Source organism: Phocoena sinus, chromosome 17 (genome assembly GCF_008692025.1).
Source record: "Phocoena sinus isolate mPhoSin1 chromosome 17, mPhoSin1.pri, whole genome shotgun sequence".
Classification (NCBI taxonomy): Eukaryota; Metazoa; Chordata; class Mammalia; order Artiodactyla; family Phocoenidae; genus Phocoena; species Phocoena sinus.
Window position 1 is genome coordinate 78870312 of NC_045779.1, and position 25467 is coordinate 78895778.

Here is a 25467-nt window from a genome sequence, read left to right on the forward strand (position 1 = left end):
TCATCCTGCTCTGATTCCCCTTTGAGCCGAGCTTTCTCGAGCGGCCCGTCGTCTTCACTGCCCTCCAGCGTTGCACGATGCCGTCGACCTGCCTGGAGGACGCTCTCCGCAGGCGGGGAAACCAGGCCCCGGGTCCCGCTCCCTCCACAGCGGCTCTGCTCTGGGCATGCGCGGCGGGGGTGACTAGCGGGACGGCGCAGGCGCAGCGGCGTGAGGGCCGTCGGGACCGGAAGTGGGGCCCGGCGTGCAGCCCAGGGCCTGACAGGAGAGGCGTGCCCGGCCGGCGGCCGTACCTGACAGCGGGAGCGCGGTCCCGGAGCCGCCCGGCCCTGCGATGGGCCTCCTGTCGGACCCGGTGCGCCGGCGCGCGCTTGCCCGCCTCGTGCTGCGCCTCAACGCGCCGCTCTGGTGAGGGCGGGGGGCGCGGACCCCTCCGGCAGCGCGTGCAGGTCTCCTCCCGCTCGCCGGCATCACTCGGGGCCTGAGGCCTGGGGCTCAGCTCTCCCGTCCGGCGTCCCGGGTACCGGGACTCTGGATCCAGGTCCCGGAGACATGCTCCCTTCACCCCCAGTGCAGAGGTAGAGGCTGCGGGCCGGGGTGCCAGGGCCCGCTAACGCTCCGGTGGTCCCTCCGTCCCTCTCCCCGCAGCGTGCTGAGCTACGTGGCGGGCATCGCCTGGTTCCTGGCGCTGGCTTTCCCGCCGCTGACCCAGCGCACTTACATGTCGGAGAACGCCATGGGCTCCACCATGGTGGAGGAGCAGTTTGCGGGCGGAGAGCGTGCCCGAAGCTTTGCCCGGGACTTCGCTGCCCACCGCAGGAAGTCGGGGTGAGCGACAGAGCCGTGGGTATGGGGGAAGCAATGCCAGTCAAGGCCAGAGAGCTCTGCTCAGAAGCTCTCTTGGTGTTTCCAGGGCTCTGCCAGTGGCTTGGCTGGAGCGGACGATGCGGTCAGTGGGGCTGGAGGTCTACACGCAGAGTTTTTCCCGGAAACTGCCCTTTCCAGATGAGACTCACGAGCGCTATGTACTGGGGGGGCGGGGCGGGGCGGGGCAGGGGGTGGGAGGGGGGTGTGCCTGCGACCAAAAAGCACCTTGAGGGGGTGGCCTTGGGGCCAGGAAGCTCATTGGGGGCGGGGGATGTCTTGGGGCCAGAGAAGGGCTAAAGGGGAGGGGTTTCAGCCATCTGGAGTGGGGCCGTGCTGAGGCTTCCCCAATACTGCATGCAGATGGTGTCGGGCATCAACGTGTACGGCATCCTTCGGGCACCGCGCGCTGCCAGCACTGAGTCCCTGGTGCTCACCGTGCCCTGTGGCCCTGAGTCTCCCAACAGCCAGGCTGTGGGGCTGATGCTGGCACTTGCTGCCCACTTCCGGGGTGAGGCTCAGGGGCCACTGCTGGCAAGGGAGGGTTTGCTGCCCACTTCCGGGGTGAGGCTCAGGGGCCACTGCTGGCAAGGGAGGGTTTGGCCACTGCCTCAGGCCCTGCTGACCCTGCTTTTGGTCTTTAGGGCAGATTTACTGGGCCAAAGACATCATCTTCCTGGTGACAGAACACGACCTTCTGGGCTCTGAGGCTTGGCTTGAAGCCTACCACGACATCAATGTCACTGGTGGGTGTTCTTGCCCTGCCCTGGCCCCCACAGCGCCACTGTCCTCACCAGCCCCTCACTGGCAGCTCATTCACCTGCTTCTACAGGTATGCAGTCATCGCCTCTGCAGGGCCGGGCTGGGGCCATCCAGGCAGCCGTGGCCCTGGAGCTGAGCAGTGATGTGGTCACTAGCCTCGACGTGGCTGTGGAGGGGCTCAACGGACAGCTGCCCAACCTGGACCTGCTCAACCTCTTCCAGACCTTCTGCCAGAAAGGGGGGCTCCTGTGCACGCTGCAGGGCAAGGTAGGGCCACCTGCCTGGGGAGCACGGGGCCTTTGTGCAGGCTTTATCTGACTTTGTCTCACGCTGTCTAAGCTGCAGCCCCAGGACTGGACATCAGCGGACGGGCCGCTGCAGGGTGTGCAAACGCTGCTGCTCATGGCTCTGCAGCAGGCCTCTGGCCACCCCCACGGCGCCCACGGCCTCTTCCTGCGCTACCGCGTGGAGGCTCTAACTCTCCGAGGCGTCAATAGCTTCCGCCAGTATAAGTATGACCTGGTGGCGGTCGGCAAGTGAGTGCCTTCTGGTCTGCCCTTTGCATACTCGGGGCGGGGTAGTGGGTTCCCCGGGGGTGTCTGGCCAGCCGTGACCCCAGCCCACGCCCGGCAGGGCTCTGGAGGGCATGTTCCGCAAACTCAACCACCTCCTGGAGCGCCTGCACCAGTCCTTCTTCTTCTACCTGCTCCCCACGCTCTCCCGCTTCGTCTCCATCGGCCTCTACATGCCTGCCGCCGGCTTTTTGCTCCTGGTCCTTGGTCTCAAGATATCCTCTGCTTCCCGCTGTCCGTTTGTGGCCAGCCTCAGGTCCCCTCACTCTAGGCTGGGGAGAGCTCTCCAGCCTCGGGGTGGGGGAGTGGGAGTGAGCCCTGGGTCCCCGCTGGGCAGAGCCCATCACACCCCTTGTCAGGGTCCTTGACTCACAGCCACGCTCTGGAACTGTGGGTGCAGCTGCATGAGGCTGGAGTGGGTCCTGAGGAAGCTGGGGGGACCCCTGGGTCCAGTCCTCCCCTCCCTGCAACACAGGTGATGGCCCCCCACTCCTGCTGTTGGGGTCCCGGGGGGTGGTTACTGCTGCCACTCAGTCTCAGCTGGTAGCGGGATGGTGAGGATCCTTGGGACGCCCCGGCCCGGGATCTGTCTCCAAGTGCCCGTGTGCCCTGCAGCGCGTGGGGCTGGCCTCGCTCGTGGCACCCTTGCTGATCTCCCAGGCTGTGGGCCTGGCCCTCTACGTCCTCCCAGTGCTGGGTCAACACGTGGCTGCCCAGCACTTCCCTGTGGCTGAGGCAGAGGCCGTGGTGCTGACGCTGCTGGCCGTCTATGCAGCTGGCCTGGCCCTTCCACATAGCACCCACTGGTGAGGAGCTGGGCTGGATGGGCGCGGGCAGGGTGCACCCTGGACACGCAGGCGGCTGCCCCTGAACCCCTTGCCTTGCAGGGTGCTGAGCACACAGGCCCCAGACAGGAGCTGGATGGCGCTGAAGCTGGTGGCCCTGATCTACCTGGCACTACAGCTGGCCTGCATCACCCTCACCAACTTCTCCCTGGGCTTTCTGCTGGCTGCCACCATGGTGCCCGGCGCCGCACTCACCAAGCCCTCCGGCCCCCGGTATGTGCTGGTCAGTCCCCACCACAAAGCCCGCCGCGACGTGCCCCCCACCTCCGGGGCCTCTGCCCCTCACCACAGACTCCCCCTCACGCGTCACTCCTCCTCCCCCACCAGAGCCCCCCTTGACCTTGCCTCTCCACGCAGGCCACTCCGTGCTGCCCTGCTGGTGCTGACAAGCCCAGCAGCTGCGCTCCTTGGCGGCCTGTTCCTGTGGCAGCGGCTGCAGGAGGCGCCGGTCTCCCTGGCCGAGGGCTGGCGGCTCTTCCTGGCCGTGCTGGCTCAGGGCGTGCTGGCGCACCACACCTATGGCGCCCTGCTCTTCCCACTGCTGGCGCTGGGCCTCTTCCCCTGCTGGCTCCTCTTCTGGAATGTTCTCTTCTGGAAGCGCTGAAGGCAGGTGGGAATCCCCCACGCGCCCCACGCTCTTCCCTTCCTGGGGAATAAACAGTTCTGCTTAGCTGCCCTTCGGGCTCCTGGTCACACTGTCTGCCATGTATGTGGGGCCCCGGGGCCTGTAGCAAGAGGCTTTGCCTGCAGGGTTAGACACCCTGCTCAGCCCTTTCTGGTCCACTTACTGATGGCGAGAGGGAGGGCCCCAGCTGCATCAGCCTTGGGAAGAGGTCCTTGGGTGGATGCTCGGGGTGTGGAAGTGGCACAGGCAGACCTGGCCGCAGCCCCAGGTGTACTCTCCCGGCCTTGGAGGTCTCTGCGCATCATGGCCCAGTGCTGTGCAAGAGGAAACATGACAGGCAGGGCTGGGAGGCCTGACAGGAGCTGAGACACCCAGAGACCACACAGCACAGTCTTCAGCGCTGGAGCTAAGAGGTCAAAGGAGCTGGAGCTGGCTCCCTCCAGAGGAGGAGAATGGCGCCCCAGCCAAGGCCAGAACCTCGTGTGGGCTTGGGGTAGGGCAGGAGGCGCCCCTGGCCCGGCTTCCTGGGGGCCAGACCAGCCCAGGCCGGGTGCCCACCCAGCACCACCTGAGCACCGGGGGCTGGCGAGGGGCACTGATGGGCTGGTACACAGAGAGGTCACTGGTTGTACCAAGACCCCTGAAAGGGACTGGGGTGTCCAGTGTCCATTCGGGAGGGGAGAAAAGCAAAGTGTAGCCCTCTGGTGACGTCACGGCCACATGAGGCTAAGAGACCTCACGGGAGGGCCAAGGTGCCCCTGCCAGCGCCCCACAGGGCAGCGAGACCGGTACCACCTCCTACAGGCCTCAGAGTTGGAAGGGAGACAGAGATGCACTGCCTGGAGCATCAGCCCAGGACCAGCCTCCCTTCCTTTGGGACCGCATCCTGGGATGGGGCGGCCTGGCAAGTCTCGGGGAGGAAGCTTCGCCCCCGGCCCCCGCCCAGGCCCACCTCTATGGTGGGGCTCATCTTCCTGGGGGACCCCCTCAACAGCTGGGGGTCCCTGACTCCACAGTGGGGGGCAGCACCTGGAGGGGTTCACTTTGGGGCTTCTCACTGCTGAAGGGCACGTGTGCTCTGTGTGCAGAGTGTGAGGGATGGGGTGGGGCAAGGGTGCTGGAGGCCCACTGTGACTAGCAGCCCAGCTTCCATCTGCTTGTCGTCTAGTCATTTTGAGGCTAGAGGAGGATTGCAGCCCCACACCCTGCACCTCCAGAAGTGCCTCCAGACTGGCTTCTCTCGGAAATCTCCCCTGATAAGGCAGGCACCGCCTGTCTGTGGGCTTCCCATCTTCCAAGTTGCGTAGAGATCTCTGCTCTGCTGTGGTCTCCCGTTGTCTCTGTCTTTGTGGACTGGCATCTAATACAAAATCCTTCCACACATTTTACCTGCACTTCGGCGCCAGTCAGTCATTTTCAACTGGACTTAGGCAGCCACTTAAAACGCAAATCATGAAAATACCTTACATCGTGAAACATACAAGTGAGGACAAAAGCTGTCCGATCATCAGTTGTTTTGAGCTTACCCATACACAAGAGGTGGAGGAGAGCCATGGGAGTTTTGAAGCTGATTATGTTGGGGAAACAGAATTTCTGCTCTGATTTTCATTGATGTCACTTGTGCAATACATTTTAAAACGAAAGAAAACGTCAGGCTGTAAAGATACAGATGAGACGTACAGGGGACGAGTATAAGGCCCCGCAGGCTTTACTCTGAGGGTGCTTGCTGCTGGCCCCCATGTCCCTTCTCCTTAGTCACGGCACCCTATTTTTGACATGAGCACAGGCGCACTGCCAGACTGTGCAGCTAGGTGTGGCCGTGTGGCTGCTGTGGCCCACGGGACCTGAGCAGAAGCTTCGAGAGTGAATTCCATGCAGAGACTTCAAACAGAAGATGGCCCTCTCAGCCGCTACTCTCTCCTTCCCCGGGGCCACGTGGAACCAGAAGCACGTCTGGGACATGAGCTCCAGCCCAGGCTGGGGGTGGAGATGAGCAGGGGCTCCCTGACCCTCCAAAGCCCTTGCTAAACTGGGGTTAGCCGTCGCCCAGGGTTGCTCGACTGGGCTTCATTTGCAAGAAAGAAACAAACTTCTACTGTGTTTAAGTCGTTGTTATTGGAGTCTTCTGACACCTCAGTCTAGTTCATGCGAGAGGGACCACTGCTGAGCCCAGCTCACATGGGGCTCTCAGGCGGTGAGCAGCCGGGTGCATCTAGAAGTGTGTGTGTCTGTTGTGCTGGTAGTAAGTGCTCATTCCTTGGTCGCTTGCCTCCCATGCCCCAGAAGAGCAGCTCTATGGCACGGGCTTTGTCTTTCTTCCTGCCTCTCTTCCAGCACAGAGCCAGGGACGTGGTGGAATATTCCTACATATTTCTTGAATGAAAGAAGGGAAGAATCAGAGGGAGCCCTTCTGGAGGTCCAGAAGGAAGCCCAGGGGCAGACCTTTTGGCTGCCACAGGGGGCTCCTGTCTTATGATATGGGGTGAGGGCCCGGCAGGTTAGGGTGCAAGACTGGGGAGGTCCTGAGCCAGGCGGGACCCACCTCAGGAGACCCAGCAGCTTCCTCACGACCAGACCCTCTGCAGACGTCCTCCTGCAATTGGCTGGCTGTCCCAGGTCTCCTCTGTGCTTCTATCAGACCCTTTGCGAAGTCACCCCGTTCCACCTGGGGCTTTAAGGTGGGGCTCCAGGGCTGCCCTGGGTGCCTTTCTCTGTGAGCCGCCCCTGCGGGCTCCAGCTGCCCTCATGCCTGCACTCAGATCGTGTCTTTCCTCTAGGCCTCTGTCCTGAGGCCACGTCCTGTCACCTCCGCCTCCTGGATGTGCCATGGTCACCTTTAAGTCATCTCTTCCCAACCTGAACACCTCCCACCCCGCGTGCATCTCCTCCCCTGGTGCCCTCACCCAATCCTGGACCTGCGGTCCACCTTGTCTCTCTTCAGGGGATGCCTGTCGCCTCCAGGATAAAATCAAACCTCCTTACCTTGGTCTCCAAGGCCTGCCTGGCCAGCTCCTGCCTGTTCTTCAGAACATTTTTATTGCCCCCCAGAAGGAGCCCTGTACCCCACTTTCCCCTCCCCTTTCAGCCCCTGGCACCGTTAACCTACTCTCTGCCGCTATAGATTTGCCGAATCTGGACTTTCACGTGAATGGATTCGTGCAGTACAGTAGTACCCCTTACCTTCGGGGCTTGTGTTCCAAGACTCCCAGGGGACGCCTGAAACCCTGGATAGTACTGAATCCTATCTGTTCGTGTCTTCCACCCACAAACTTAATGCTTTTTCCATCTTAACCAAATTCTTATCATGCACTGCGGCCATAACTGTTGCAGTTTTTGAGGTGCACCAGCAAAACTAGCATGAATTTCTTTTTCCTTCACAGTTTCACGGATAGAAGATTGGTTCTTAGCGTAGATCTTAGCAACCTCAGCATACAATTTTTTTCCTTTCCTTATTAAGTTGAGGACTTTCACCCTTTCGCTTAAAGGAAGCATTTCATTTCACTTAAAGGCTTCTCTGGTGTACCTGAATCACAAGCTCCACTACTCTTGCACTTTGAAGCCATTCTTAGGTAAAATAAGGGTCACTAAAAGTAAAACAGCTAGCTAGTGGGAAGCAGCGGCATAGCACCGGGAGATCAGCTCGGTGCTGTGTGACCACCTAGAGGGGTGGGATAGGGAGTGTGGGAGGGAGACGCAAGGGGCAAGGGATATGGGGATATATGTGTGCATAGAGCTGATTCACTTTGTTATAAAGCAGAAACTAACACGCCATTGTAAAGCAATTATACTCCAGTAAAGATGTGAAAAAACAAATAAATAAAATAAAAGGGCCACTCACTTGAACACAGACACTGTGATGCCTCCACAGATGATCTGATAACCCAGATGGCTACTAAGTGACTAATGGGCAGGATATACTGGACAAAGGGATCATTTGTGTCCCAGACAAGACAGAGGGGCAGGTGCAAGGTCTCACCACTCTACTCAGTCTGGGAAGTATTAACATGTTAGCAATGTTAAGACTTCCAGCCTGTGAACACAGGATGTCCTTACGTTTATTTAGGTCTTCTTTAATTTCTTTCAGTAATGTTTTATCATTTTCAGTGTACAAAGGTTGTTAAATTTATTCTTAAATATTTAAGTTTTTCTTTTAATTTATTTTTGGCTGCATTGGGTCTTCGTTGCTGCACACAGGCTTTCTCTAGTTGTAGCCGGTGGGGGCTACTCTGTTGTGGTGCACGGGCTGCTCATTGCGCTGGCTTCTCTTGTTGTGGAGCACGGGCTCTAGGCGCACGGGGTTCAGTAGTTGCAGCACGCGGAACTGCAGATACAGAGGGCTGACTTTAGAGTTATAGGTGGATTTTCAACTTTGCAGAGGGTCGGGCGCCCCTAACCCCTGCGTTGTTCAAGGCTCAGCTGTGAAATAGTGGTTGCAGTACGCGGACTCAGTAGTTGTGGCTTGCGGGCTTAGTTGCTCCACAGCGTGTGGGATCTTCCCAGACCAGGGATCGAACCCGTGCCCCCTGCATTGGCAGGCAGATTCTTAATAACTGCGCCACCAGGGAAGTCCCCTAAGTATTTAATTTTTTGATGCTATTGTAAATATAATTAGTTTCTTAATTTCATTTTCAGTTTGTTCATTGCTGGTGTATAGAAACACAACTGATTTCTGTATATTGATCTTCAGTCAAACTTGATGAACTCATCCATTACCTCTAATATCAATAGTTTGTGTGTTCCTTAGGATTTCACAGTTGACCCTTGAACAATGCAGGGGTTAGGGGCGCCGACCCTCTGCAAAGTTGAAAATCCACCTATAACTCTACAGTCAGCCCTCCGTATCTGCAGTTCCAAATCCTCAGATTCAACCAACTGCAGATGGTGTAGTACTGTAATGTGTATTTAGCAACAAAAACCTGAGTATAAGTGGACCTGCGCAGTTCAAACCCATGTTGTTCATGGGTCAGTTGTATGTAATTCATGTTATCTGCAAATATAATTTCATTTCTTCCTTTCAAATTTAGATGCTTTTTATTTTATATTCCTGCCTAATTGTCCTGGATAGACCCTCCTATATAATGCTGAATAGAAGTGGCAAGAACCAACATCCTTCTCTTCCTTCTAATCTTACTAGGAAAGCTTTCAGTCTTGCACCATTGAGTATATTAGCCATGAGGTTTTCATAGATGTCCTTTATCAGGTTGAGGAAGTTGCCCTGTATTCCTGTTTTTTTGAGGTTTTCATCACGAAAATGTGTCGGATTCTTTTTCAAAAGCTTTTTCTGTGTCTATTGTAATGATCAAATGTGGTCCTTTTCCCTTTATTACTATCATGTGTTATATTGAGTGTTTTTTATACATTGATTGATGTTTACATTGATTGATGTTTACATTACTAAGATAAATCCCACTGGGAAAAAGATGTACTGCATTTTTCAAGCATTGGGTTGAGTTTGCTGATATTTTGTTGAGGATTTTTGTTATCTATATTCATATAGGATATTGGCCTGTAGCTTTCTTTCCTATGATATGTTGTCTAGTTTTAGTGTCAGGGTAATACTGATCTCAAATAATGAGTTGGGAAGTACTCCCTCATCTTCTATTTTTTGGAGGAGTTTGTGAAGTACTGGAGTTAAGTCTTCCTTAATTTTGGTAGAATTCACCAGTGAAGCCATCTCATCCTGGGCTTTTCTTTCTGGGAAGTTGTTGTTGTTATTTAATTACTAGTTCAGTTTCTTTACTTGTTATCGGTCTATTTAGATTTTCTACTTCTTCTTGAGTCAGTTTTGGCAGTTTGTATCTTTCTAGGAATCTGGCCATTTCATATAGATCATCTAATTTGGGGGCATAAATTATTTATGGTGTTACCTTATAATCATTTTTATTTCAGTAAGGTTGGTAGTAATGTCACTTTCTTCATTTCTAATTTTAGCAATTTGAGTCTTCTCTTTTTATCTTAGTGAGTCAAGCTACAGGTGTGTCATTTTCATTGATCTTTTTAAAGAATCAACTTTTAGTTTATTTTCTCTGTTGTTTTTCTATTCTCTGTTTCAATTGTTTCTGCTCTAATCTTTATTATTTCCTTCCTTCTGCTTACTTTGGGTTTAGATTGTCTACTTTTTGTAGTTTTTGAAGTTAGAATGTTAGGTTATTTATTTAAGATCTTATTTTTTTAATACAGTAATTTAAAGCTCTAAATTTCCCTCTTAGCAGCTCTCTTGATGGTGCTAAGTTTTAGTATGTTGTGTTTTTGTTTTTATTCACCTCAGAGTATCTTCTAAGTTTCCCTGTGATTTTTTTTTTAATTTAATTTTTATTTTTGGCTGTGTTGGGTCTTCAGTGCTGCACACGGGCTTTTCTCTAGCTGTTGTGAGTAGGAGCTACTCTTCATTGTGGTGCGCGGCTTCTCATTGCCTTGGCTTTCCTTGTTGCAGAGCACAGGCTCTAGACGCATGGGCTTCAGTAGTTGTGACCCACGGGCTCTAGAGTGCAGCCTCAGTAGTTGTGGCTCATGGGCTTAGTTGCTTTGCAGCATGTGGGATCTTCCCGGGCCAGGGATTGAACCCGTGTCCTCTGCATTGGCAGGCAGATTCTAAACCACTGAGCCACCAGGGAAGTCCCTCCCTGTTATTTCTTCTTTGACTAATTGTTTATTTAGGAGTATGTCATTTAATTTTCACATACTTGTGAATTTCCCTACTCTCCTTCTGTTATTGATTTCTAATTTCATTCTGTTGTAGTCAGAAAACATACTTTGTATGCTTTTACTACTCTTAAATTTATTGAGACTTGTTTTATTGCCTAACGTATGACCTATCCTGAAGAATATTCCATGTGCACTTGGGAAGAATATGTACTCTTCTGTTGTTGGAGTGTTTCATTGCTGCCCGTTACGTCTAGTTGGCTTATTGTGTTGTTCAAGTCTTCTCTTTCCCTGCTGATATTCTGTCTAGCTGTTCTATCCATTACTGAAAGTGGGGTACTGAAGTCTCCAACTGTTATGTTAAATTTTCTATTTCTCCTTTCAATTCTGTCCAGTTTTGCTTCATGTATTTTGGGGCTGTGTTAGGCAAATATATCTTTTTAGCTGTCATTTCTTCTTGATGAATTGATCCTTTTTTCATTATAAAATGTCCTTCTTTAACTCTAATATAAACATTTGTCTTAAAGTTTATATTGTCTGATATTAGTATAGCCCCTCCAGCTCTGTTTCGGTTACTGTTGATGAAGTGTCCTTTTTTCCAAATTTTACTTTCTATTTGTGTCTTTGAATATAAAGTGTGTTTCTTATAGGCATTATATAGTTGGACCATGACTTTAAAAAGAAAAATCCACTGTGCCAATCTCTTCCCTTTAACTGGAGACTTTAATCCATTTACATTTAATGTAATTAATGGTATAGTACAATTTATACCTGCTATCTTGATATTTGCTATGTGTCTTATGTCTTTTTTGCCCCCAATTTCTTCATTATTGTCTTTGTGTGTGTGTGTGTGTGTGTGTGTGTGTGTGTGTTATTTTCCAGTGAACAACTTTAATTCCTTTGTTATTTCTTTGACTACATTTTTTGAGTTATTTTCTTAGTGGTTACCCTTGGGATTACAACTGATATCTTAATTTGTAACAATCTGATTTAGATTAAAATTACATTAATTTTAACTGTATTAAAAGATGTTGCTCCTGTATAGCTGTTTACCCCTTCTTCATTTATTGCCACATATTCCACCTCATATATTGTGTCTATACCCATAGATTTTTTTTTTTTTTTCTTTTTTGGCCTCACCACACAGCTTGTGAGATCTTAGTTGTGGCGCATGGGCTTAGTTGCCCCGTGGCAAGTGAGATCTTCCTGGACCAGGGCTTGAACCCATGTCCCCTGGGTTGGCAGGCAGATTCTTAACCACTGTGCCGCCAAGGAAGTCCCTGCCCCCTTGTTTTGAGAGATGATTTTGACAGATATAGAATCCTCGGTTGGCAAGTTTGTTCTTTCAGCACTTGGAATATGTCATACCACCGCCTTCTGGCCTCCATGGTTTCTGGTATGAAATCTTCTGTTAATTTTATTGAGGACCACTTATATGTGATGAGTCACTTCTCCCTTGCTGCTTTCAAGATTCCTTTTCTTTGCTTTTCAACAATGTATAATGTGTACAGGTGTGGACCTCTTTTACTTCATCCTGCTTGGAGTTTTTAAACTTCCTGGATGCATAGATCCATGTTTTTCATCAAATCTGGGAAGTTTTCAGTCACAATTTCTTCAAATATTCTTCTTGCCCCTCTTTCTCCTCTGCTTCTGAGAATTTTGTATAGGTTGGTATGCTTAATGGTGTCCCACAGGTCTCTGAGGCGCTGTTAATTTTTCTATTTTTTTTTCCTGTTTTGCAGACCAGACAATCTCAACCGACCTAACTTCAAGTTTGCTAATTCTTTCTTCTACCTGCTCAAATCTGCAGTAGAACCCCATAAGTAAAAATGTTCAATTCCATTATTGTACATTTCAACTCCATAATTTCCATTTGGATCCTGTTTATAATTTCTTTTTACTGACATTCTCTATTTGATGAGATATTATTCTCATACTTTCCTCTAGTTCTTTAGACATAATGGTTTCCTTTAGCTCTTTGAACATATTTTTTTTTTTTTTTTTTTTTTTTTTTTTTTTTGTGTTACGCGGGCCTCTCACTGCCGTGGCCTCTCCCGTTGCGGAGCACAGGCTCCCGACGCGCAGGCCCAGCGGCCATGGCTCACGGGCCCAGCCGCTCCGTGGCATGTGGGATCTTCCCAGACCGGGGCACGAACCCACGTCCTCTGCATCGGCAGGCGGACTCCCAACCACTGCGCCACCAGGGAAGCCCTGAACATATTTTTAAATTTAATTGTTTTTTATTAAAATTTTTTATTATTTTTTAAATTTTTATTGGCGTATAGTTGATTTACAATATTGTGTTAGTTTCTGCTGCACAGCAAAGTGAATCAGTTATACATATACACATACCCACTCTTTTGTAGATTCTTTTCCCGTATAGGTCATTACAGAGTATTGAGCAGAGTTCCCTGTGCTATACAGTAGGTCCTCAGTCCTCATTAATTATCTATTTTGTACATAGTAGTATGTATATGTCAATCTCAATCTTCCAGTTTATCCCCCCCCAAACATATTTAAATAGTTAAGATTCCCCAGAGATAGTTTCTATTGATTGGTTCTTTTTTCCCTATTTATAGGCCAGACCTTCTTGTTTCTTTGGATGTCTCATAATTTTTTGTTGAAAACTAGACATTTTAATTGATATAATGTGGCATTTCTGGAAATCAGATTCCAGGTTTTGTTGCTGTTGCTGCTATGGTAGTTGTGTTTGTGTATTGGCTTTTCTGAACTAATTCTGTCAAGTCTATTATTTGTCATGGGTAGCCACTGAAGTCTCTACCTGGTTAGCTTAGTGGTCAGATAAATGATTGGACAGAAACTTCCTTAAGTGTCTGGAACCAATAAATCTCTGTCATTCCCAAGTGGCTCTGTGTGTATGTGGGACATGCTCTCGGAATTCAGCCAGGCAGTTTACAACTCTGCTTTAGGCTTCACCTGTGCACAGAGACTCAAGGTCAGGTCTTTCATGAGTATATGCACAGCCCTACTTATGTTTTTGACCATCTGTATTCCGGAAATTTGTGGGGCTTTTCAACGCCCCTGTGGACAATGTATTCCCCAGTTCTTCCTTTTAAGCTTTTTGGTTAGTCTGTTATTTGCCCCAGCTGTTCTCCATTGCCTCGGGGAGATTACAGCTTTGAAACTACAACACTTGCCAGTAATTGCCTTCAACAGCCTCGGGGAATAGGCTACTAGCACTGGGCAAGTTGAGTGGGCTCGGCAAGAGGGGCCTTCCAGGGGATCACCTGACTGGTTAAGTAATATCAGTGCTTTGCAGTGAGGGTGTTCTGCCACCGCGCCAGGTCTGGAAATGTTGCTGGACGAAAGCGTGCGATGCCTTCGAAAAGCGGTGGATTCCGGGTTGGGGGCGTCCGGGCGTGGGGGGCGCAGCACCGCTGAGCCCCGGAGACCAGCGGCGGGATCAGGGAAACCAGGGTTGTTGGGAGTTGTCACGGCAACAGAGAGACGCAACGAGGACCCGCCCAACCGCTGGTTTCCACGACGACCGGAGTAGCGCGGCGAGGCGGTGCCCGGCCCTGACTGACAGAGCCCCGCCTCGCCCCCGCCCCGCGCCCTCCCACGCTACCCGGTTCTCGCGATGTTTAAGCTCTTTCGGCGCCGCAGAGGCCCACGGTAGCGGCGGCCGCGCTGAAGAGGGGCAATATGGCGGCAGCGGCGGTGGCCTCGCTTCGCGGGTCAGTGCTGGGCCCGCGGGGCGCGGGGCTGCCGGGCGCGCGGTCCCGGGGTCTGCTGAGCGGTGCGCGGCCCGGGCAGCTCCCACTGCGAACACCCCAGGTGAGAGCTGGTCTTAACCCTGGCCGCCGCGCGGACCCGCAGCCCGGTGAAGGTCACCGCTGGGAGGCTCCGGGCGCGGGCCGGGCAGCGCGGGAGCAGCCTTCGCACCCGGGCCCCCGCCCCGGCCGGGCCCCCGCCTCGGCCGGACCCCCGCCTCCTGCCGACCTTGGGAGCAGGGCTGCGCTCCCACTCCTCCGAGCAGCACAGGCACCTGGTGCCGAGCGTGGGGGGCGACGGGGCGGGCTCGCTGCCGGCTTGGGACTGGGCGCTTCCCCGGGGGGCGCGCCCAGGCCCGCTCCCCTCTCCGGCCTTCCAGACTGGGCCCGCGTCCTAAAGTGACCTCAGCCTGATCTCGGCCAGCTGCTTGTGACCTTGGCCTGCCCCAGCACCCTTGCTCACTTCGGCCCGATTCCTGGCCCAGGATCTAAGAACACGCCTCACAAACCCCCCCCCCCTCCCGCCCTCAGGGCCGAATTCCGGTCGAGGGGTCCGCAGCGGGGAGGGTGGGGAGGGCAGTGGCGCGGGAGGTGGCCGGTGCTGGGTGCCTGAGTTGGGAGAGGTAGGCGCTGAGAGTCAGATCCCCAGGTAGGGCTGGGTGGTGTTCTGGCAGGCGCTGAGCGGGACTCTTGCAGGCAGTGTCCCTGTCGTCGAAGTCTGGCCCGTCCCGGGGCCGGAAAGTGATTCTGTCAGCGCTTGGCATGCTGGCGGCAGGGGGTGCAGGGCTGGCTGTGGCTCTGCATTCAGCGGTGAGTGCCAGTGACCTGGAGTTGCACCCCCCCAGCTATCCGTGGTCCCACCGCGGCCTCCTCTCCTCCCTGGACCACACCAGGTGTGTGGCTGGCTGGGGGAATTTCTGGGTGGGCCGGGTGGGGTGGAATCCTCGGCGCCCTTAATCCTTTCTGTGTCTCTAGCATCCGGAGGGGTTTCCAGGTGTACAAGCAGGTGTGCTCCTCCTGCCACAGCATGGACTACGTGGCTTACCGCCACCTGGTGGGCGTGTGCTACACAGAGGATGAAGCTAAGGCGCTGGCTGAGGAGGTGGGGACGTGGGGATGCCGAGGACCCACAGATCGGGGCTCCTGCTGTGCTGGACAGCAGGGTTGTGATGGGGCTCTTGGTGGCAGGTGGAGGTTCAGGACGGCCCCAACGAGAACGGGGAGATGTTCATGCGGCCGGGGAAGCTGTCTGACTACTTCCCCAAACCATACCCCAACCCTGAGGCTGCACGAGCGGCCAACAACGGAGCACTGCCCCCTGATCTCAGCTACGTCGTGCGAGCTAGGTACTGGCCTGCGGTGGCCGGGTGCGTGTGTGGCGGGGGACGGCAGGAAGGGCTGCCTCATGCCAGGGGCTGAGGAGACCCCGATCTGGTCCCAGGCACGGTGGTGAGGACTACGTCTTCTCCCTACTCACGGGCTACTGTGAGCCACCCACTGGGGTGTCGCTGCGAGAAGGCCTCTACTTCAATCCCTATTTTCCTGGCCAGGCCATTGGCATGGCGCCTCCCATCTACAGTGAAGTCTTGGAGTTTGATGACGGTGAGAGGCGCCCGCGCTGGGGGTGGGCAAGCTGGGTCCTACTTTCCCCACTGCCAGGGATGCTCTCCTGGTGTTCTTGGCCCAAGAGTGCCTGCCCCTTCCTTGGCTGGGACACTGTGTGTTTCTGAGGAGGCTCATGGGTAGCCTTGAGGCCATCTGTGTGCTGGCTGGTGGTAGGGTGGGTCCCATCCCTTTTGAAGCTGTGGGCAGGAACCCGTCTCTGCCCCATGGTGGAGGATGCTCTTTGGGCTACCCCAAATTGGGCAGGGACACCCACGGGCAGCTCGTACCACTTGTCCTTGGTCCAGGCACCCCAGCTACCATGTCCCAGGTAGCCAAGGACGTGTGTACCTTCCTGCGCTGGACAGCTGAACCAGAACACGACCATCGCAAACGCATGGGGCTCAAGGTGAGAGGGCTGGGTGGAGGGGCACAGTGGACCTGGGAGTTGGGCAGGGCTCCTTTCTGCCTCCCTCCTCTGAGCCTGCCTCCCCCCCAGATGCTGATGATGATGGGCTTGCTTTTGCCCCTGGTCTATGCCATGAAGCGGCATAAGTGGTCAGTCCTGAAGAGCCGGAAGCTGGCATATCGGCCACCCAAGTGACCCTGCCCAGTGTCTGCTTGCTGTCCTGCCTGAATGGGTCCTCAAGCCGAGGAGCCACCCTGGGCCTGTTCAGGTCCCAGCTGGCCCTCCTGGCCAAGCCCCTCTTCCTCTGGGACAGAGGGGAAGGGGCAGGAGACGGGGTTCCAGCTCCAGATCGTTCAGCGCCCATCATGGAAATAAATTAAGTTTCTCAACATACCCATTTGAGCTATTGTGTGATGGGAATACAGGTTTGCAGAGCACTCTGGGACGAAGATCCCTGCCCTCAGAGCTCCCGGGGTGTCCAGTGCAGTGTGGTCAACATTGCCCTGAATGCTGGGAGTCCAGCCAGCAGTGAACGTGGGACAGGAAGCAGAGAACTAGCTGTTAGAGAAAGCGGCAACACTGACTGGAGTGGAGAGAAACTGGTTCCAGGTGGAAAGGGCTTCGCTTGGCTGGACACAGCCCAGGGACCCAGGGCCCTGCTGCAGTAACCCACCAGTGTCCGTGTATTGAACCACTTGGCCTTCATCCTGAAGGCGGCGGGGAGCCCTGCATAGCATTTCAACCAGGGAGAGGCTGGCCTAAAGTAGGAGCTGCAGGAGCTGTTCCTGGGGCTCAGGGGCAGGCAGGGCTGGGCGGTGGCCGGGAGAGGAGGGGCAGCACTCGACCTCACCAAGGAAGCAGAGAGGCAGGCGGAGGCCACCCAGAGGTGCTTCTGGTCTCTTGGCTGGGCAGCTGGAGGTGCTGTTGACTCAAGGGTCACGGTCTTTGTGAGGGGACAGCACCTCCTAGCAGTCTACAGGGCGGCTGGGAGTGGGTTCAGGCCATACGGCCAGACAGTGGCTGGGCTAACACAGCCATGGACCTGTCAGTGGCAGGAGGGCCATGACGGTGTTTTCTTAGTAGTAGCCCTGGGCCCTGGCTCGGGGCTCTTATCCTCTGAGCTTTTCTTGTCCCCAAGCAGGGAATATAAGGGCAGCCTGGTGGGACTAGCCCAGAGGAGTGGGGACCAGCGTGGGGAGGGCAAGAGCAGAGAGGAGGAAGGCAGAGGGAGGGTGTGTGCCTGAAAAGCTCTGGTTGGAAAAGGAGGGCCAGTCAGCTGAGGGCTGGGTGGGGCTCAGAGGGCCCAGCCCAGTGGTCAGCAGGCAGGGGGGTGTCCTAAGCACCCTTGGGGCCTGGGAGACTTCAGGGGACTTGCGTCCCAAGTATGCTCTTCAGTAGCCACCTGGGCCCAGCCTGGGAGCCGCCACCCCGGCCTCTGCCAGGTTTCATCTGAGTGGGACCGCGCCCTGCTCTGCATTCTCCCAGCAGCCCAGTCTGCACAAGGGCACAGTAAAGGGGCACCCAGCTGGCTCACAGGTGTATTTAATGACTCCAGCTCACAGCCCCTCCCCGGCAACCCCGGTTCTGTCTCCAGCGAGCGGACAGTCAGCAGAGGTTCCCTGAGAGGTTCAGGAGGGGGTCCAGGGACCCTGGGCCTGGAAGGGAAGGGCCATCCTCTCTCCTTGTGACCTGCGGGCAGGGGCAGAAGATGGGTCATTCTGCCTGTTTTGCCCCCCTGCCCCCATCCCCTCCCCTGCCTCTGCCTCTGCCCCGGTACCTTTGGTAGCTGCTGGGTGGAGGCTGTGGGAAGGGGGTCCCAAGCACAGGGCCTCTGGGTGCTGCACATCTCACAGCCGGGTCGGCTTGGGGCATTGATGAAGGTGCAGGAAGGGCAGGGCCAGCCGGGCTGGGGAGGTGAGGACACAGTTACTGCTTACCCATTCCTTCAATGCCCACAGCCTCCTAGGCCCTCCCTGCCCGGTCCCTTGCCCACCTGAGGGGGGTTGGGCAGGCTGGAGCCAGCTGGCTGAGGGGCTTGGGGCAGCCCCAGTGACTGAGGGAACAGGCGGCCTAGTTCCCCATCCATCTTCTGGGGGTGCTGAGGATTGCGTCCTGCCATAGAGGGAATGAGGCTCAGGACCATGTCAGGCTGCACCCCACCTTCCTCATCCCACTCCAATCAAAGACTGACCTGGGGCCTCTCGGGGGGCTGAGAGGAGGTAGAGGAAAGCAGGATCCCCATCCCGCCGGACCCCATAGAAAGCAAGGCTGTATTCGGGGACACACAGGCACCTCCCGATGACCCAGCGCTGCACAGCCGGTGGGAAGCCAAACTCCGAGAATACCTGGGGCCAGAGTGTCGGAATGTCACCCAGGTCCCCCCAGCAGGGCTCCCCAGACCCCGTGCTCACCTGCTCCTGGAGGGCCCCGATGGTGGAGTGGGGGTGGACTGCCAGCGAGATGTGGGCAGAGGACGCAGCATCTTCAACTGTAACCTGTAGCCTAGGCCAGAGTGTAGGTCAGTGGTAAAGACCGGGGACCTGAGAGGACTGGGAGGGCGGGTGAGATGGACGCCCCAGGCCTTACCTGACGGGGCCGGGAGGGAAGCAGGCCTCCTGGAGCTGGATGCTGAGGGCCGCGTGATGCTGGGCCAGGATGGCTGCTGCGTGGGCTGCCCGCTTCTCATCCCCACCCTCTATGGCCTGGGTCAGGTGCCCTGCTAGGTCCTCTGCAGGGGAGAGAGGGCCGTCACAGCCCCCCGCGGGCTGCCCCCCCAGCCCCTCCAGCCCCCTGCCCTTACCTTTCTCCATCAAGTCTCCAGGGCGCCAAGGAAGATCCACCTTGGGCTGGGGGGCCTTGGTTGCAGGCACTTCAAGGAGACTGGGCGGGGAAACAGGGCACGTTTCTGAGCCTAGGGCTGGGGTCAGGCTGTCACTGCCTAGGAGGGAAGATGTGGGGTGGGCTGGTGGTCTCCTGAGATCTAGCCCCCAGCTGAGTGCTCACCCAGGCCTCTGCTCTCTGACCTCAGGTTTCCGGTACCTTTGTCTCCTCCCTCCTCAGCTCAGCCCCTGCCAGGGCCCCGCCCTGGCCACACTTAAAGCCAGACCTTTTCCCCAGCCTTGGCCCTTGCAAACTCCAGAGGTCCCAGCTAACTCCACTCAGAGCTGCACCTGGCTCTTCCTTGGGCTCTGGAGTCCTTTTGGTCCCTTCTGCTGCCCAGTCCCACCCATGCCCCTCCTCCACAGAGGCCGGGCCCCTTCTCTTGGCCTGTGCAGGCCCTCTCAGCCAGCCAGGAGGCTCCCTGGCCTCGCAGCAGAACCAAAGGAGGTCCTCAGAAGGAGCCCACCCCATACCGCTCACCAGGAGCCCTGTAGTCAAGATGGCCTCTTTTTTTTTTTTTTTTTTTTTTTTTTTTTGCGGTACGCGGGCCTCTCACTGTTGTGGCCTCTCCCATTGCGGAGCACAGGCTCCGGACGCGCAGGCCCAGCGGCCATGGCTCACAGGCCCAGCCACTCTGCAGCATGTGGGATCTTCCCGGACCGGGGCACGAACCTGTGTCCCTTGCATCAGCAGGTGGACTCTCAACCACTGCGTCACCAGGGAAGCCCCAAGATGGCCTCTTTGTTGTCCTCGGGGACCTCCATCCTCTCTCTTGGCTCTACCATCATCACAGAACACCTTGGGCTGCCCCCATGCCAAACCCTCTCCAGCCGATGCCTGCCCTGGGCATGCTGCCGTCTCTGCTTCTTACCACCCACTTGAGGCCCTACCCACGCGGTGCTGATGCAGCTCCTGTGGTGGCCTCAGTATTCTGAGCTGTCCTCCCACCGAGATAAGCAGGGCTCCCGAGCACCGAGCACCAGGCCTGGCCTGGCCTCAGCTGAGCCCGAAAGATGTCATGCATACTGTTGCCTTGGGGCTTCTGTACCTGCTGCTCCCAGGCCACATGGTTCACCCCATGATCTTTAAATTTCACTCAAGGGTCACCTTAATGAGGATTTCCCTGCCACCCTATTTTAAATTGCAAACCTCTCCCTTCCAGCGCTCCCATCCTTTCCACCATCTGACAGAATTTATTTTACTTATTTTATACGTCTGTCTCCTCCCTGGAAATGCCAGCTCCGAGAGAGCAGGGATTTAAAGTTTTATTCATGCTAAATCTCTAAGGCCTTAAAAGAGTGCTTACTACAGGTGCTGAACACACATTTGGTGAACCAACGGACAACGAATGAACGAAAAAAAAAGGCCTTTCCTTCTCTGCAGATGCTGTCGTCTGGACCTCTCTTCATCTCAGTGTATGGTTTTCTTCTCACCTCTGACGGCTGTTCTGATGCATCTGTGGACTTTCCCTGGTGCACTGTCTGCCTTCCCGACCCTCTTCTCTTCCCACTTCTCTCTTCTGGTGACCTTGGTTGACCTTTTCTACCCCCAACCTTTACCTCTTTAGAGCCCCAGCCCCAGTCCAGATCCACCTACCTCCCTTCCCTCCCACATGTTTAAGAACTTGACCACCTCTGTGCCCTCCCAAAAAGGCCCTCTATCTGGGAGCTCCCCAGTGTCTGTTCCTTGCAGCTTTCTGTCTCAACCACTCACTCTTCCATTTAAACCTCAAGGAAATCTAGCCAATTCCATCTCCTAAGCATCTCTGAAACATTCTTCTTCTCTCCGGTCCTATCTGCATCACTCACACGAATGCAGGTCTCAACCAGTCTTAAGTAGCTCGAATCTGAGCCTCTCACTCTCCCACTGAATACCTTCCCAAAGCTTTTCATATAGTCCGTCTTCTCACCCAGATCCTGAGGGCCTGCGTGCTCTGCCCCTCCACACTTGTCTGGCACTCCAGGCTCCAGCTCTTCGGTCTCTGTTCCTTTTCTCTACTTCCTCCCTCCTGGGAGTCCTCCCAGAACCCCAGCAGTGGGTAAGGTGGGCTCAGCTTTCCCCACTACTCCCCCCCATCGAGACCTGGGGGGGTTGGGGCTACTCCTGTTCTCTTGCAGAACTAACACTATCCCGGTCCCAGTGAATCTTCACTCCAGGGCACTGACCATTCTGTCCTTCCACGGTGGCACCTCGGACCAGGGCTGCCCACCGCCGAGCTTCCTGAGGGTTGGCGAAGTGCAGGCTGAGAGTCCCAGGCCCTCCTGGTGGAGGTTGCAGCTCATGCTGGCTGGGGCCTCGGACGGTGTAGGAGACGGACTCCAAGGGCCACTCCAAACTGACCTGAGGAGGGGGAGAGTCCGGGCTCAGTGCCTCCCCCCAGCACATACTGCATGACGATCAAAGGAACACGAGGTAACATTTGCAGGCCACTTCCACTGTCCTAAGCCCTTTACACGTATTACCTTATGAAACTCTCACACTAGTCCTACGAAGGGAGGTACCAGCATTATCCCCATTTAACACACAAGGAAACAGAAGCAAAGAAAAGGTAACTGCTCAAGAGCACGCAGCTGGCGAATGGAAGGGCATGGCCTCGGGTTCAGCGGCCAGCCCCCGCCGGCCCCACTCACCGCCCCGGGCCCCGCGCCAAGCAGCTTCAGCCGGAAGCGCCCTGGTCGCTCGGGGTCCGCGCTCAGCTGCAGCCTCCGCAGCTGCGCCTCTGCGTCCGGCCCCGCGCCCAGCGGCCTCACCGCGGCGTGCACGGCCAGGAGCACCGCAGCCGAGCCAGGGTCCGAGGCCGCAGCCGCGCCGTCCGCCGGCGGCGCCATCTCCGGTCCGGTCCCGGCCCGGCCCCACGAGCCCGCTTCCGTGGCCTCGGGCCGCTGAGCGCCTCCACCGGCCGGAAACTGGGACCGCGAGCCTGGGGTTCCGGGCGCCGCCCGAGCGTTGGAGCCGTCTGACCCTCCCGCTTCGCCCACGATGGACATGGCCAGAGGGTCTTCGGACTCCGGCGGGCGAGGCTGGGCTTGGAGGCCTGTACTCGGGGCAAAGCGTCAGGGACTGAAGCACCGGCCACAACTGGAAGGCCCTAGAGGCTCGGCTGGGGGCTGCAGCCCAGCGGCCCTGTCGACCCCCGCGTCTGGCGGGAGCCGGGCGTACTCCTAGGCTCCTTCTGGGCCGCCGCCCGCCTCTCGCCGCCCACCGAACACTCAGTTGCCCCCTCTAGCCCACACCTACAGCACCCGGGGCGGAGCCGGCGAGGGGCCGCGACCAATGAGCGCCAGGGAGGAAGGCGGGTTCGCACGGCCGAGAAGATGACGGACATGCACCACAGCCAGTAGGAGTGGAAGACAGGACTGAGCGGCGGGTACTGCCCCCAATGGCTCTGCGAGCTCCCGGTCCCGGCGTCTGGAGCGGGCCATTCAGACGCGTGGGGCCGGGCCTGGCGGACGCTTGTTGTTGTCCGGCCCGGGGAGGTAGAGGTCGTTCGCTCGCTTGCTCGGGCCTTCTGTGGCGGTCGGCGGGCAGGTCGGTCGCGATAGTCGGGCGCCGTGCACGGGCGAGGCTATGTCGCGGTGGCAGATCGGATGGGCCGGCGGGGCCGGGAGTAACGGGACGTCGCTGCGGAGCTTCTTTCCCCGGATACAGTGCGGCCCGAGCGGAGGCCGCGGCGCCGCACTCCGGTCCTGAGGCGTCCGCGCTACCCGGGGCCCGCACCGCCTTCTCACCCGCACCGACGCCAATCGACCTGACCCTGCCTGGTCCGGTCCGGCCCGATTGAGCGCAGAGTAAGCAGGTAGGGGTACGCCCTGTGCCCGGCGCCGACTCGGGCCCTCCAGAACTACAGCCCCCAGCAGGCTTCGCGCTGGAGCGCACGCGCGCCTCCCGAGGCGCACGGCTTCCTGGGACTTGTAGTTCGCGCGGCTTGGCTGGGGTTCCCCTTAGACCCGGCAGACGCTGCAGCGCCCTAGCTGCCCGGCTGACAGGCCCTTCGGGGGCCGCGGGGCCTCCCTCCGCTCCCTGTCGTACTTTCGGAGAAAAACGGAGGAGCTCACTAGAAAGCAGCCTGTAGAACAGGAAAGAGCGCCGCGTCCAGGTGACGGCAGGGCCGAGCCCCAGGTGATCTGGTTCCTAACTGGGTGCGGTTCTTACCCAGGCTGAGGATCCCGGCCGGAGGGGCACTGCAGGAGTCACGTCCCTTCGCGGGCTCGCAGGGCCCCCCCTTGGTGGGTAGGGCTCTTGTGTCGGGATGGGGGGTGTTGAGGGAGAGACTAACCCAGCAGCCCCGGGGTTAGCAGGATCCCCGGTGGGTCCCCCAGCCTGGCCCAAAAACTCCTGTGAGGTGCAAGAGGTGTGGCTGATCTAGGGCCTGGACATGCCGCTCTCATCACCTCTCCCGCCAGTGCTGAAGGCCTGGGAGCAGGCTGCAGAGGAGGGACCCAAGTTGTTTACAGCGGCGCCACTTACTGGGAGGAGGGCTGAAGGTGGAGCCCCAAGGGCCAGACACCCATGGACTGACCTGCATCCTCAGGCAGCCGTAGCCCTTCGGAGCACAGGACCTCCTCCCCGGGGACATGAAGCTGTTGGAGAACTCCAGCTTCGAGGCCATCAACTCGCAGCTGACCGTGGAGACAGGAGATGCCCACATCATTGGCAGGTGAGGCCGGGGCTCTGGGGCTGGCGTCTCAGAGGTCACTCTGCACTGTCTCTGGGTTGAGCCTGCGGGGGTGGCGTGCTTCATGGTTGTGCTTGCGTCTCTAGGATCGAGAGCTACTCGTGTAAGATGGCGGGCGACGACAAGCACATGTTCAAGCAGTTCTGCCAGGAGGGCCAGCCACATGTGCTGGAGGCACTGTCCCCACCCCAGACCTCGGGCCTCAGCCCCAGCAGGTGAGCCGGGCAGGGCCTGCCCACTGTGCACTGGCAAGCGGGGCAGTGCCAGGCTGACGCTTCTCTCTGTGCAGACTGAGTAAGAGCCAGGGTGGCGAGGACGAGGGCCCCCTCAGCGACAAGTGCAGCCGCAAGACTCTCTTCTACCTGATCGCCACACTCAACGAGTCCTTCCGGCCGGACTATGACTTCAGCAGAGCCCGGAGCCACGAGTTCAGCCGGGAGCCCAGCCTCAGCTGGGTGAGGGTCGGGTCGGGGAAGGGACTTGTAGGCCCACAACCATGCTTGGTGTCCTCCCTAACTCACAGGGTCTCGGCCCGGTTCATGCCTGCTGCCCTGGGTCCTCGTCAGCCCTGACTGTGACCATCCTAGGTGGTGAATGCAGTCAACTGCAGCCTGTTCTCCGCTGTCCGCGAGGACTTCAAGGCCCTGAAGCCGCAGCTGTGGAACGCGGTGGATGAGGAGATCTGCTTGGCTGAGTGCGACATCTACAGGTGAGCTGGCGTCCCTGCAGGTGGGTCCTGGGTGGGTGGCACTTGGGACCTCACACCACATCTCGCCCCACACGCCCCAGCTACAACCCAGACCTGGACTCAGATCCCTTCGGGGAAGATGGCAGCCTCTGGTCCTTCAACTACTTCTTCTACAACAAGCGGCTGAAACGGATCGTGTTCTTCAGCTGCCGCTCTATCAGGTTGGCTGGCACCTGTCCACCTCCCTTCCTTTACCTCCCTGTTTGGCTCACACACCGTTTCCCCAGCCTGGCCCACCCCATTCCTAACTTTGTCCTCCCCAGACACCCTCCCTGGGGTTAGCAGCAGGCTGGGGTAGGCGGTTTTAAGACTGGTCCCCCCACCCCCAGTGGATCCACCTACACTGCGTCGGAGGCAGGCAATGAGCTGGACATGGAGCTCGGGGGAGAGGAGGAGGAGGAGGAGAGTGGAGGTGGAGGCCGTGAGGGCGGCCACGAGGAGACCAGCACCATGGAAGAGGACAGGTGTGTGACGGTTTCAGCGGCCTCCCTCCCTTCAGCCTGGGGTGTGCAGGGCAGGGCGGGGCCCCCTCTGCCTGGTCTCCTGAGTGTGGGCTCCTCAGAACTCACTGTGTGCCACCCGTTGCTCAGGGTCCCGGTGATCTGTATGTGAAGAGGAGGAACAGAGGCCCTCGCTTCACCCAGCTTCAAACAGTGCCTGGACCTGCCCACCTGAGGGGCCCCAGGGCCTCCACAGCTGCTGGCCAGATCCTGGCGCTGCCACAGCACCAGCGCCACTCCAGGCCACACCTGCCTAGCCCTTTGGCTGTAGCCTGTGGATGTCCCCTCAGCCCCACAGGCTCCCGCTGCCCACGCTGTGGCTGGACTGGACAGCAACGGCACAGGGCCTGGTGGGAAGAGCCACTGCCCCGCCCAAACGAACTGACACGGGCAGGGACAGCTGGACCACAGAGTTTATTTTTGTATTTTGTGCAGGGTCAGGCCTGGACCTGCACACTCCAGCCCAAAGGGCCGGAGACCCAGCAGGCGGTCCCCAGGGGTCATCCGCCCACTTGTACTCCCCACCTTGCCCATCGGGCAGCGTGCACTGAGTGTCACTTTGCTGCAGCTGGTTTGCTTCCAATAAAAGTTTCTGTGACTCAGTGCGCA

The 25467-nt window shown here is 56.9% G+C and overlaps 4 protein-coding genes across 8 annotated transcripts; 3 read left to right on the top strand and 1 right to left on the bottom strand.

Annotated features, from left to right (window-relative positions):
- The first annotated feature begins 250 nt into the window (after positions 1-250).
- GPAA1 (glycosylphosphatidylinositol anchor attachment 1) lies at positions 251-3719 on the top strand. The gene is made up of 12 exons (XM_032610179.1): positions 251-408; positions 649-828; positions 914-1025; positions 1228-1375; positions 1509-1610; positions 1697-1893; positions 1966-2162; positions 2260-2413; positions 2578-2673; positions 2814-3004; positions 3086-3256; positions 3401-3719. Exons 1-12 carry the CDS (start codon positions 335-337, stop codon positions 3645-3647), a joined length of 1869 nt encoding a protein of 622 aa, XP_032466070.1. The 5' UTR covers positions 251-334; the 3' UTR covers positions 3648-3719.
- A 10220-nt stretch (positions 3720-13939) lies between these two features.
- Positions 13940-16448, top strand: LOC116742724 (cytochrome c1, heme protein, mitochondrial). Its single transcript, XM_032610571.1, has 7 exons — positions 13940-14108; positions 14741-14937; positions 15020-15146; positions 15233-15390; positions 15486-15646; positions 15955-16055; positions 16146-16448. The coding sequence occupies exons 1-7, from the start codon at positions 13977-13979 to the stop codon at positions 16248-16250; spliced, it is 981 nt and encodes a 326-aa protein (XP_032466462.1). The 5' UTR covers positions 13940-13976; the 3' UTR covers positions 16251-16448.
- Positions 16449-17580: 1132 nt separating this feature from the next.
- On the bottom strand, positions 17581-22227 carry SHARPIN (SHANK associated RH domain interactor). 3 transcript variants are annotated; one of them, XM_032609823.1, is made up of 9 exons: positions 21566-22227; positions 21101-21275; positions 18856-18993; positions 18642-18783; positions 18467-18557; positions 18247-18400; positions 18049-18167; positions 17833-17961; positions 17581-17744 (listed from the first exon to the last, which is right to left on the bottom strand). In XM_032609823.1, the coding sequence occupies exons 1-9, from the start codon at positions 21920-21922 to the stop codon at positions 17661-17663; spliced, it is 1389 nt and encodes a 462-aa protein (XP_032465714.1). In that variant the 5' UTR covers positions 21923-22227; the 3' UTR covers positions 17581-17660. The 3 variants fall into 3 exon arrangements, with proteins under 3 accessions (XP_032465714.1, XP_032465715.1, XP_032465713.1); XM_032609824.1 differs by having other exon boundaries at positions 18247-18557; positions 21686-22227; XM_032609822.1 differs by having other exon boundaries at positions 18247-18557.
- A 160-nt stretch (positions 22228-22387) lies between these two features.
- MAF1 (MAF1 homolog, negative regulator of RNA polymerase III) lies at positions 22388-25463 on the top strand. Of its 3 annotated transcripts, none has more exons than XM_032609825.1 (8): positions 22388-22731; positions 23467-23592; positions 23697-23825; positions 23900-24065; positions 24198-24319; positions 24400-24519; positions 24688-24822; positions 24949-25463. In XM_032609825.1, exons 2-8 carry the CDS (start codon positions 23510-23512, stop codon positions 24968-24970), a joined length of 777 nt encoding a protein of 258 aa, XP_032465716.1. In that variant the 5' UTR covers positions 22388-22731; positions 23467-23509; the 3' UTR covers positions 24971-25463. The 3 variants fall into 3 exon arrangements, 2 of the variants coding, with proteins under 2 accessions (XP_032465716.1, XP_032465717.1); XR_004346440.1 differs by having other exon boundaries at positions 22389-22731; positions 24622-24822; XM_032609826.1 differs by having other exon boundaries at positions 22391-22723.
- Positions 25464-25467: the final 4 nt, after the last annotated feature.

Bases quoted from the DNA above. Each gene is read 5' to 3' on its own strand.
- LOC116742724 (XM_032610571.1), top strand. From the start codon at position 13,977: ATGGCGGCAGCGGCGGTGGCCTCGCTTCGCGGGTCAGTGCTGGGCCCG. The intron at 14,109-14,740 runs GTGAGAGCTGGT...GGACTCTTGCAG, and splicing joins TCCCACTGCGAACACCCCAG to GCAGTGTCCCTGTCGTCGAA. The intron at 15,147-15,232 runs GTGGGGACGTGG...TCTTGGTGGCAG, and splicing joins CTAAGGCGCTGGCTGAGGAG to GTGGAGGTTCAGGACGGCCC.
- GPAA1 (XM_032610179.1), top strand. From the start codon at position 335: ATGGGCCTCCTGTCGGACCCGGTGCGCCGGCGCGCGCTTGCCCGCCTC. The intron at 829-913 runs GTGAGCGACAGA...TGGTGTTTCCAG, and splicing joins GCCCACCGCAGGAAGTCGGG to GGCTCTGCCAGTGGCTTGGC. The intron at 2,163-2,259 runs GTGAGTGCCTTC...CACGCCCGGCAG, and splicing joins GACCTGGTGGCGGTCGGCAA to GGCTCTGGAGGGCATGTTCC.
- MAF1 (XM_032609825.1), top strand. From the start codon at position 23,510: ATGAAGCTGTTGGAGAACTCCAGCTTCGAGGCCATCAACTCGCAGCTG. The intron at 24,066-24,197 runs GTGAGGGTCGGG...TGACCATCCTAG, and splicing joins GGGAGCCCAGCCTCAGCTGG to GTGGTGAATGCAGTCAACTG. The intron at 24,320-24,399 runs GTGAGCTGGCGT...CACACGCCCCAG, and splicing joins GCTGAGTGCGACATCTACAG to CTACAACCCAGACCTGGACT.
- SHARPIN (XM_032609822.1), bottom strand. From the start codon at position 21,922: ATGTCCATCGTGGGCGAAGCGGGAGGGTCAGACGGCTCCAACGCTCGG. The intron at 18,784-18,855 runs GTAAGGGCAGGG...TCTCCCCTGCAG, and splicing joins TGGAGACTTGATGGAGAAAG to AGGACCTAGCAGGGCACCTG. The intron at 18,558-18,641 runs GTAAGGCCTGGG...ACTCTGGCCTAG, and splicing joins TTCCCTCCCGGCCCCGTCAG to GCTACAGGTTACAGTTGAAG.